General features: G+C 32.2%; 1 protein-coding gene across 1 annotated transcript; it reads right to left on the reverse strand.

Annotated features, from left to right (window-relative positions):
• On the reverse strand, positions 1–664 carry LOC113859275 (B3 domain-containing protein At2g33720-like). The gene has a single exon (XM_027492085.1). It carries the CDS (start codon positions 662–664, stop codon positions 92–94), a length of 573 nt encoding a protein of 190 aa, XP_027347886.1. The 3' UTR covers positions 1–91.
• Between the last annotated feature and the right edge of the window lie 11,821 nt (positions 665–12,485).

Consider the following 12,485-nt stretch of genomic DNA (forward strand, 5'->3'; position numbering starts at 1 on the left):
AATAACATTATTGTATGTTTACATAAGCATATAGAGAGGGTTTCATGGTTTTTTTTATGGATAGGAAAATAAAGTAATACTAACACTGAGATTAATTCTCCGGAACGGCTCGTTTGAGAACACAGAAATTGAAAGCACAGTTATATGGATCCCAGTGAAATCCGATCTCATCCCCTTTCTTCAGATCTCTTCTTCTCACGAAATCCTGGTTCCACTTTCCAATAAGAACATAGCTCTTGGATGAAGACCACCGCTTTAGAACAAGTTGGTGCATGGATTTGGTGTCCATGTCCCAAACTTTAACCGGGGTTCCTTCCTCAGTCTCTGCAGCCCTTGCATGATCTACACTCAGCATAGGCAAAATTTGTTTTTTGACCAAATCTGCAGCCAACAAGAGTCTGCTCAGGATTCCCAGATCACTATCAGTTAGTGTCTTCTTGATCTTCCATGGGTCATCATAAAGCTTTAGTGTGGTTGAGACTCCTTTATTCCTCTCTTCTTCATTTTTGTTGTTGTAGAATCTTCTCCTTGAAGTCCTCAAAGTCGAGGCTTCACAGATGGTAGATTTCCTCTTCTTTTGGCACTGCTCCCTTTCATCTATAGGATTGTTCATGTTGGAAAAGATGAATGTCAAATTTGATGGAATTTGTGACTTTAAACTCATAAGAATGGTTGAAAGGGCTTTGAGAACTTGAGAGTTTACACTACTAGAATTTCTTCATCATTTTTTTTATATGGTCGTATTTGTAGAATGGGATAGTAAAGACTCATTTCCATCAACATATAAATGGACTTCCTTTATCTTTGTCATAGCCAGTAGAAAGGCATTTCCTATTTTCTTTTCGAAAGTATGAATGGGATAAGAATATCCAATGTCATACAAATTATTGCCAACTTCCCTTTTAAGTAATATTGAAATTCGCTCAATTTAGCTATACTTTTCTTTTTTAATTTTGTATTGATTAGTTATGAATTTATTATTTTAATTCATGTTGGTGTATGTCCTTTGGAAAATGACATAATTTTGTTTCCTAAATAAATAAATAGCCCCCCCCTTATTTTAACGAAAATCATACATAATGTATCATTTGTAAATAGGGATTAGAATCTATATAGGGCTGTTGAGAAGAAAGAGGAAAGAATGAATAGAAACTGTGGACCATGCACCAGAAAATAATGGACCACACTAGAACAATGAGAACTTCAAATTTGATTTTCTCACACTTGTAAAGTTATAGAATCTAAATACTTTTTGAGTACGGTTCATCCATGTTCACACAAACTTTTGAGTAATTCTATGCATACAAAAATTTGAAATACAAAAGAAAAATATTTTATTTAATATGTTCTCAAATTTCTTTTCGAACTTGATAGGGAATTGATCGACAACAATTCCTATAGATTAATATAAAAAAATAACATATACATGTTGCATTTTCCTTTCGATGAAATTAAAATTAACTTGACTCTATAGGTTCTCCGTACTCACTATATTCCACCTTCTTATATACAGCGTTAAAAATGTTAAATCCTTCATGTGTCATTCACCCGATCATTTGACTTCAGACAAGAATTGAAAATTCCAATGATTATTGCACCCATTCTTTAAAATAAAAAGTTAAATTTCCCCTCAATAAAACGAATATGTACATTGTACAAGCTTTACGTGGAAAAAAACTTTTGCATCAAAATGTACTATAGAGATGTATTAAGTATTTACAAATCTTCACTTGATCATCTTAAATACGTAGTATTCAAAAGTTTAAAGTAAACCTTTCGATCCTTTAAAGGATAAGATTATCATATTAGTGATTTGACTAATTTTGTAATTGAACTAGTTCATTCAACAATAAAGTGTCATTTTATTATTTTTCAATTTCTTTTACCAAAATTACTATTAAAGATACAATCTTAGTCTTCACCAGTAAAAAACAAAAATACAAAAATAAAAACTTAGTCCTTGTGAGAATGCTGCTTTATGGTATTACGTATGTTTTTTAAATTACAAAAATAACGTGCATTTTAGAAAGATAATTGTATGTGTATAAAACATCATATTCGTCATCTTAATTTCTTGGACTCTTAATTTTACCAAAATATTTCATCAAATCCTCAAACTGTACCAAAAGGATACTTATCTCTTTCTTTACAGGTAGCATATGAAATATAGAAAGATTAATAATTGAATTTTAGTTGACACACGGAATGAAAATTTGTGAATTCCCTCAACAATGTTCATACATTGTGGCTGAAAAAGAACTTCATGATATGATATATTGAACTTCTTAATGAAAGCATTTCAATACAAACTATGGGGAAAGATAATGGAAATAATGAATATCTGGGGGAGGGGAAAATAAGATCACAAGTATGAGGACAACAATTTTAATCTTCTATTACCTAGATGACGGATCTAGCCTGTATATGTGAGTGGGTTTTAATTAGATATTAATGCACCGGTTTCAATATTTGTAAATAAAGATAAATTTGCATAAAGTTTAATAGTTTCCTTATTGAAAAGATATAATTTTATTTAACTAATTATTATATATTAAAACTGTAGACATCAGATAATCCACTAAGCCAGAATATATATTGATAAATTTAAAAAATAAATAAGGATTTTAAATTGTTAAAATAGCAAATAAATAAAACAAACTTACTGTGAAAATGAAAAATATTCAGTTTTATAGAAAAATAATTTTTGAAAAATAATATAAATTTCTATATATGCCTAATTGAAGTTATTTTTAATACTACAGGAATATATCTCTGTTACGAATTGATCTTTTAGTTACTTTCTCAGATACTATCGCTGAAATAATAGAAAAGCAAATGATTAAAATAATCAAGTAAATAATTGAAAATAGTTGCCGCTCAAAATATTAAAAAATAATTGAGACAAAGCTTTGATGAACCTTTGTTATGTCAATATTAAAACATGCAGACGCGTACTGTTTAATAGAACCCTCAATTCCCGATATGACTAAATAAGTGCTTCCTCTGGTGCGTATTGAACATTAAACATGGGTAGGTTGAATAATGAAGGAGCGAATATAATAAATTGGAGATAGAAATAACACATGTTGATTAGTACCCATTATTTGACACATGTTAAAAAAGAAAAAAAAAATAAAATAACCTCGTTTCCTTAAATCTGGATTCTACCTGAAGCATATTAGACGGACAACTTTTAAATGTTAATAGAAGTTGATTTAAGTAGTTATAGTCGAGTACTTATGGAGCATTGCCCTAAAAGAGAGCTCCTTTCCTCCTTTGGATTTGTCTATACCTTGGAAACTCAGCCTAGATGATACCCAACAAAGGAAATTAAAAAGAATTTGCATAATCAATTACCTTAGAAAGCGACTCCTGAGGCATGGTTAGTGAAAGCGACTCACATGCTCCATATTGAAGAAGATAGAAAGATAGATATATACTTCTGTTACAGGTGTTGATGTTGCGTTCATCCGATTAAATTGGAGGAACACTTTCTCTTCCATTGATTTCTTCATGAAACACGAAACGTTACTTGCTGCTGATCATAGATCACCCAGCAGCTGGTAGACTTCAATTTTTTACATGAATGAATCACGTCCATAAACAACTGAATGCCTCAACAATTCACCCTTGGAAACGGCTCTTTTTATCTCAGAATCAAGCAATAAAAAAATGTTAGTTACCCTTTTACTCATTTTCCTTACTAATTTTTTGATAGATAAATTTCATTTTCTGTACCTCGTGTGAAATTGGTTAGGTTGTCATTTAACTACATCCGACAGTACCAGGCACAGGGAAATAACAAGTTATTGGGTTGGCAATGAGGTTCAAAGTAATTAACTAGTTATTGGCTGCTCAAAGTTAAGGAGTGAATGAAGGGTGCATATCTGTTTTTGTATCAACTCAACATGATGTGTTATATAACCAGCCAGAAATTAAGCCATCACCATATATAGTCCTTTCTTCAGTGTTTATAACTGCTAGGTATAGTTTGTAACCAAAAGTTAGGAAGGAAGAGAGGGAGATACTGCGAACCTAGCTAAAAAGCAAAAGGGTCAAAAAGATGTTGTGGCTGTGGTCGAGGGGTGACGATCGATCGCGTGGTTACTGTTTCTTTAGGAGGTGGGTATCCTTGCTGTGTTGCTTTCGAACCTTTGAAGAAGAAAGGGAATTTATGCTTACCAAGTAGATATTGCAATCTTGATCTCCACCACAGCTCGCTTATTTGGTATCTAAATCTAAAGCGAAGTGATGAGTGGACGCATTGGGTTGAGTTTCCTATGTGACGGCCCAACCTTATTTGATTCATATGGGTACGTGTTACAAGAGGATTGCTGTTAGGGTTTCTCTTCGATATATTTTTCAAAAGTGGCAAGTATGCTACATAATGGGTACGTAACATTAACAAGGGAACGTGAAACGAGGCTTTGAGGAAAGAGAGAAAGAATTAAGCATTCCTGACAACAGCGGAAAACTTGCATGATTTTCCCCCCCTCTAAAAGTTTAGTTGTTGCTGTCTCTCCGCTAGTTATTTTTCAATTTGAAACGGTGAAAATATAACTTTGCGCAAAAAAATTAATAAACCCCACATCTTTTAATGTTTAAAATTTGCATTGCTGTCTTTCGCTTGTTTATGATTTATGAAATACTTTGACTAAATGCTAGATACTGAGAATCAACTTACTTACTCCTAATAATAATAATAATAATAATAATTATACAACATACTCTCTAGCAAGTGTTAGTGAGTGCACTATAAACTTTCATATGCTATGGGCAAAATTTATTCTAAAACAATTATTTGTTTTGAATTTAGTAAATGTGATGAAGTAATATAAATTGCCTCACTATGTATCAAGCCTTAGAGGTTCACTCACCCTTTCACCTTATCCAGGGAAATGGAGTTATGGTCACCCGCCCCCGGAAACAATAACAATTTTCAATTGATGAGTTCAAAAGTCTATCTTAATATAGTTTGGAAATGCATTTCTCATTTATATGGGCTAACTAATAATTACTTGTATTTAGCCAATTCAAATAAAGCTTGGCAAATATAACCATCATTTTAACGAGTAAAGTAAATATCGTTTTCATGAACATTGTGATATAAATTCAACAATATGCTACTGGTACATAAACCACTTGTTACATTGATTAAAAATGAGATTTTACATTAGTTGAAAAAGAGATCTAGAGATATAATGTAATAAGTAAAGATATTTTTTAACGATTAAATTCCATTCAATCTACTAAGTTACAATTTTCTACATCTAATATAGCAAAATTGGTCTAAAATGTCAAGTACATCAATTATACCATAACGGAAGAAGAAGGTGTAGGATTTTTAAATTAGTTATAGATAAAACTGATATAAAATTTTGTTACTAGATTAGTTATGACATAACCGATCATTTTCGTTATCAGATAAGTAATAAACTAATCTAAAATGTGACATTCTGAATCAGTTATAGTGTGAATCAATTGAAAATATTTTTTTAATATATCGTTGCTTTGTATATATTATCAGACTTGATTACTATAGAATAGAACCAAACAGACAATGAATATGATTTCAAGATTCATTATTCAGGTTATCTTATAGAAACTAAAGAGAATTATAAACACAAATTACAACTATTATAAATTGAAAACTATAACTACATATTCTAAGCCCTATACATAATTAAGATACACCAAAATTATACAAAAAAAAAAAAAAAAAAGCAAAAGCAAGTGTTGGAAAAACTTGTCAATTATTAATAATCTCATTAAGATACTTTATCCAAGGCTTTTGAATGGACTACAACAGAAAAGACATTAGAGAGTGTTTCGCCATCATTTTAAAGAGCTGATAGCTCTATATTTTGGCTTACTTTTGTAACTTATTTGGATGTACTTGTTTCTTATTTAAATGGAGTTTATTATGATTTTTGTATTAATTGTGCAGTTTAACATTAAAAGAAGGTCATAACTGGATTTTGAGTGTATTTTTTTGTCTAAATTGGATGAAAAATAAAACAAGGATATCCATGCTTTGTATTGTCCTTAATTTATATTTTAATTCTGAAATGAATTATATCAAGGGAAGGTAAATAAAGTAAATTTTTTTATATTTATGGCTTAAAAATTAAAGAAAAGTCATACTTACATTTCTGTTATTCAATTTATGAAAAACTTGAAGGTATTAAAAAATTTCAAAGGAAACATTTTCTATATTTTAAATTTATAAGTAGAGTAAAACTAAAAAAATTCATTCTAACAATTTATTTAATCTATGATGTAACACCTTTAATTTTGTTCCCCTTGTATTGGAAAAATAGGAATTTTGGTGTAAAGTTTCTCTCTTAAGCAAGATATGTCTCGCTCAAGCGACACAAAATTTTCTGGACTTGATCCACAGTAGTACATGAGTCAAAATAATAGAAATCTAATTATTATAACACTAGACAAGCAACAAGAGTCTTCTCTCGAGGACCATTAAAGTAATTTATCAAAATAAAAATTGAAACGGGGGAACGTCACGACACCCTTTTTATAAGGAATTGAGAACATTATTTCTACATAATTTACTTATTTAAAATAGATAAATAATGGAAAATATAAGTATAAAATTCACTTTTCATTCAAAATAAACAAAGTTCCTTACAACAATATCCAACAGAACATAATATTACATTTAGTTTGTAATACTCAAAATACACAAAAATAATACTACATAACCCCCTCTATATGAGGTCTCAAAATATAAAGAAATGGACTTTAATGCAAAATTACTCAACTCTAACCTTCTAACACTTCTCCATTGGCCCGTCAACTTGTGAAGTAGATGCAACACCTACTATATCTACTTACGTACCACCGTACAATTGCTGCAGTACACATGCACACAACAGCCTAGACAAAAATGCAAGAATGAGTTTACAAAAGAAAATCATATATAGAGAGCAAAATATTTTTCACAGCAACAGTCCCAAGCATTCTCAGCCTATCTAAAGAACAACATGAAAACGGTTTCCAACTGGTTTCACAACCTAAGTTTTCCAGAAAAATTGTGCCGATGTCACGACCCCTTTTATAAGGAACCGAGAATATTATTTCTACATCACTTACTTATTTAAGATAAATAAATAACAGAGAATATAAGTATAAAATTCACTTTTCATTCAAAATAAAAAAAGTTCCTTACGGTAAATATCCAACGAAACAACATAATATTACATTTAATTCATAAAACTCCAATACACAAAAGTTTTACTACATAACTCCCTCTATATAAGATCTCAAAATATAAGGAAAAGGGCATTAATGCAAAATCACTCGACTCTAGCCATCTAACACTCTCCACTGGCCGCTCAGCCTGTGAAGTAGATGCGACACTTACTACATCTGCTCACGTAACACCGTACGATCATCGCAATATACACGCACACAGCAGCATAGATAGAAATACAAGGGTGAACTTACAAAAGAAAAATCATATTTATAAAGCAAAATATTACTCACAGCAATAGCCCCATGCATTCTCAATCCATCTAAGGCAGAACATGAAACTGATTCCAACTGGTTTCACAACCTAAGTAATCCAAAAGGAACCGAGCCGGTCCGAGAAATACTGTTCATGCTATCAGCGAATAATTTAGTTACTGTTGATGCTATCAGGGAAATGGTGAATGTAAAAACTTCATTAATACAAGAGATGTATAAGGGTGATAAGAAGAGTGAAAACCACATCCTGCCTAAAAAAAAAAATTGCAATTATTTCCTTACATTTAAAGGAGGACCTGACATTGAGGGAGCTGAGTTATGACTCTAGAAATTAGAAAATAAAGACTCACTTATATGGATTATGCAGACACAAAAGGTAAGTGCATCATAAATGAATTTTCTTTAAATGTACTATTTGATTTTGATGCTACCCATTCTTTTATTGCTTCAGATTATGTGAAAGACTAGAATTGGAAACTACCTTTCTTGATTATTATATATGTCTTACTTCTCAAACTATATATACTGCCCAAAATTTTTTAAATTATCCTATAATTATTGACAATAAAAAAATTTTAGTGGACCTAATTCTAGGAGTTAGATATATTTCAATTGCACCTTATAGGATGGCTTAAATAGAGCTAGTTGAATTTAAAAAGTAAATGGAGGAGTTGGGTGGAAAACAATTCATCAAACAATATGTCATATGAGGAGCTCTAGTATTGTTATTTAAGAGAAAGGATGGTACTACGAGACTATGTAGAGATTATCTAGTATTCATCCAAACTTTGGCAACGTAATTGAGGAAGAAACGTGGAAGAAAACAACTTGAGATTGCAGAATCTTAAACGCCTATGCAGAGGAAGATGAACTCAAATTATAAAGGTGCAAGAGAAGAAGAATGGGTAAAAAAACAAGAGGTTTATTGGAAGTGGGAAAGTTACAAAAACTAAAAAACCAAAAAAATGAATTAAAGATGCTTCCAAATCAGCCCCTGACCTCTATAAATACTAGTCCTAAAAGAATAAAAGTAAATGGGCCAGGGCTGGGCCGAAAATAAATACAACAAAACTGCAAAAATAAAAGCAATACAAAATCAAAACAAAAGTCAAACTAAAAGTATAAACTTCTAAAATTCATAGAAAATAGCTCCAAACTCCAAACAGCATAATCCATATGTCTAAATTGAAGGCCCAGATGTAAGGAATCCAATGCAAAAAGAATTAGCCAAAAAGGATATCTACAAAATAAGTTATGGCTAAATTAGTGAACAAAGGTTAGAATAGCAAAACATAAGTATTTACAAGAAATTCCTAATTAATGTGGAAAATGCAAAAACACACTAAATGGAAGAAATAAGGGAATGAAAGGATATGTAAAGGATGCAATAAGACTATAAATGTGGTAACAAAATATGAGTCACCAAATATCCCTACACTTAAGCTTTTGCACTCCTAAGCAAAAGAAAAGAAAAGAAAAGGAAAAGGAATGAACACAAAGCAAAGCTTTCAATGGATCCCAAAGTGTATGTAATGTGAGCAAGAGAAAATAAGTCCAACAATCAAAGTATGGAAGAATCAAAACAATCAAGAATATGCTCCTAACATTAAAAGTAAAGAAGAGTCTCAATCTAATTAAATTATGGATCACAATTGGTAAAATTCTCACAAGGATGTGTATCACTCATTCTCTCAAGTGTCTAGGCAAGAAATTTCACTCAAAGTAAAAGTACATCATGAAGTTAAGCATAACCATAGGCTTGATGTTGTTTGCAATCTAAACACTAGCAAGTGCACTAGGATTGCAACAAGTAATGAGTAAATTTAAGATCCGAGTATCGTCTCCACAAGGAATTAGGAACTCAATTATCACTTCACAGAAAAATAACCATTTGAGCCATACGAATTTGGGAAGAGAGTTGTATCATATAAAAGCAATAATCAGAGCAATCAACAGAAAAGAACTTGCAGAAAAATAGAGTATAAGATTTGTGATGAAATGAAATAGCAATGAAGGATAGTTAGGAATTTACTTCACAAGAATATCAATATCAATCCAATTAAATCCTCTGAACATTCAAGCAATTGAATAATTGACAATTAGTTTCACATATACCTAGCCAAAGGTTAATTCCTTAACTCATTGACCCTAACAATCCACTAAACCTCCCTAATCCCTTAGGTGAGATTCAATTTCAGGTTGCATTAAGAATTAGAACTATAAGATTGTAGAATTAGGTCTCCTTATCCCTAAGAAATCCCTAAACTCTGGTTGCCAATTCAGATCGGAGCAAACAATCCAATTCCCATTGGTAAAGATTCCTCTTGATTAATCAAATGAATTTCCATTCAAAGATTGCATGAAAAGCAGAATTAACAACTCAATTAATCCAAGAACTTAAAGTTCAGAAGATAAAGTCGAATCAATACATCAATTCGAGTTCCATAAACCCCTAACTATGAGAAATTAAGCACACATTGCAACAAAAACAGAGAAAGAAGAAGAAGAAGATGAAGAAGAATGCAGAGCAGCCATGGCCCTCCAATCCGATCCCTCTTCTTGGAGCTTCAAGCTTCAACCCCAATCTTCTCTCCACTCTCTCTCAACGAGAATCTAACTAACAAAATAGAAAATGAGCAAAAGACCCCTAGTTTCGCGCTTCAATCATGTATTTATAGCAACCCCAGTTCTGCGCGTTGTCACTTTTCTTCACAAGAGTAACCACGCAGAAGCTTTATGTACTGCGCGTGTTCACTTTCAAGAGCAAGAGTAACCACGCGCAACTTGCAGAGTTGAAGGCTTCTCTGGAACATTCACTTTCATAAGAGTGGCAACGCAGAAGGTCGAGGGCTGCGCGTGATCACTTTCGTGAGTAATAATAACCACGCGCAAGCTGTCCTGATCACCAGCGAAAGTGATCACTCAGAGGCTGTTCTTCAATTATCAACTTCTTTCCTCTAATTTTTGCTACTTTTCTTCTATTTTTCCTTTGATCATCCAATCCTCATGAACTTAGCTTAGAATTCCCTACAAAAGCATACTTGAAATGTCACTTTTTACATAGAAACTCAATGAATTTTAAAATAACTATGTTTAAAAGTGACATGCAACATTTTATTATTTTTTTAAGGGTTTTCTACTATTTCTAGCATGTTTTCTTTATTAATTGCACTAAAAACTATTGTAAAATACTAGTAAAATATGGATTCATCAGTCACTCTTGTTGATAATAGTGGCCACGTAGACGCTCATGTGGTTTCTAGAGACTGGAACTATCACTTTCACTGCTAAGAGTTGCAACACAGAAGGTCGAGACGTTGTGCGTAATCACTTTTATGAGTAAAAATAGTCACGCACAACTTGTCAAGTTGAGGACTCTCTGGAACATCCACTTTCAATGATAAAAGTGGTTACGCAGAATACTCTGAAATTTTGTCTTCTCTGAAACGCTCACTTTTGCTGATAAAAGTGGTTATGCCCAGACTTTACTTCTTCCTTGAGCTCTGGAGTGATCACTTTCATTGACAATAGTGATCACGCCCATCCTGCATTCCATTACTCTTGTGTTTTGGAGTCCAAAACTGCTATTCTTCCTCTTCCTCTCTATTGATATTCCATTTCCATAAACCTTGCTCAGATTATTCCTACAAAAACAAGCATAAATTTCACAAATGTTAAGCTAACTACATAATAAAAGAAAACCTTCAATCATTCTATTTTTCTAATTTTTCTGCTATTTCTTACATGTTTTCCTTATCAAATGGGTTTGAATTATGCTAAAATATGAGTCTTTGTCCATAGTTGTTCTGTAACTATTAAGTTTTGGGTCCATAGTTAATCCATAGCTAATCCCTAATAGATTTTCAATAAACAAAATAACAAGTCCGTAGCTAATTAGCTAGGGATTATCCGTAGCTTATTCCATAGCAAAAGTCACTAACTATTTCGTAGCTATTTCATAGCTATTCTGTAGCGAAAGTCACGAATTATTCTATAGCTATTTCATAGCTAATCCGTAGCTAAAGTCTCTAAATATGCCAAAGCAAATCCGTTACTAATTTGTAGCTAATGTCTTCAATTACTCCATAGCTATTCCATAGCAAATCTGCAGCTAAAGTTTTATTTTAGTTCGTAGCTATTCCATACCTGATCTGTACCTTAAGTTTCTAACTATTTCGTAGCCAATCCGTAGCTAATCTGTAGCTAATGTCTTCATTATTCTGTAGCTATTCCTTAGCAAGTCTGCAGCTAAATTTTTTATTTTAGTCCGTATCTATTCTGTAGCTAATTGTTAGCTAAAGTCTCTACCTTTTCTGTACCTAATCCGTAGCTAATCTGTAGCTAAAGTTTCTATCTTAGTTCATAGCGATTCCATACCTAATTTGTAACTAAATCTCTAACTATTTTGTAGCTAATTCATAGCAATTGTGTAGCTAATTTCATTCCAACATCTTATTTATAATTCAGAATTAACTTCTAACCACAACATAAATAATTTAAAGACCGCTATATTAAATATCTAAAGACTGTAAATACAAGAAAAGTGTATTAAATATCTGATCGTTAATACAAAAACAAAGTTTAAATTCAAGACATACAAACATAAATATAGTAATCAATCTAATCCTAAATCATTGTCATCATCTTCTGCCTCAGCAACTTGATCTAATGGTTCTTCACCTTGAGGGGGTGGTACTGGAGTTAAATTTGGAGCTTGAAGACCAATGTACTAGGATAAAATTCCCTCCACAATCAGTGGCAACTGAGTACTAACAAAAGATGTCATTGCTGCATTTACAACCGCATCTATGGCTACTTGTGATGGAGTAGACACAGAAGAGGAAGTAGCACATGCTGGGGTTGTAGACGTTGATGATCCATCAGTTGACAGCTCTAAGTCGTGACCTAAGCCACGAACCAGTCTTTTTTGGTGGGACCCACAACCTCTAACCACACATCTAGGTTAATTATTGTACAATTTCTAAACACTAGCAAGTGCA

The sequence above is a fragment of the Abrus precatorius genome, unplaced genomic scaffold (assembly GCF_003935025.1).
Source record: "Abrus precatorius isolate BTA unplaced genomic scaffold, Abrus_2018 Scaffold2, whole genome shotgun sequence".
Taxonomy (NCBI): Eukaryota; Viridiplantae; Streptophyta; class Magnoliopsida; order Fabales; family Fabaceae; genus Abrus; species Abrus precatorius.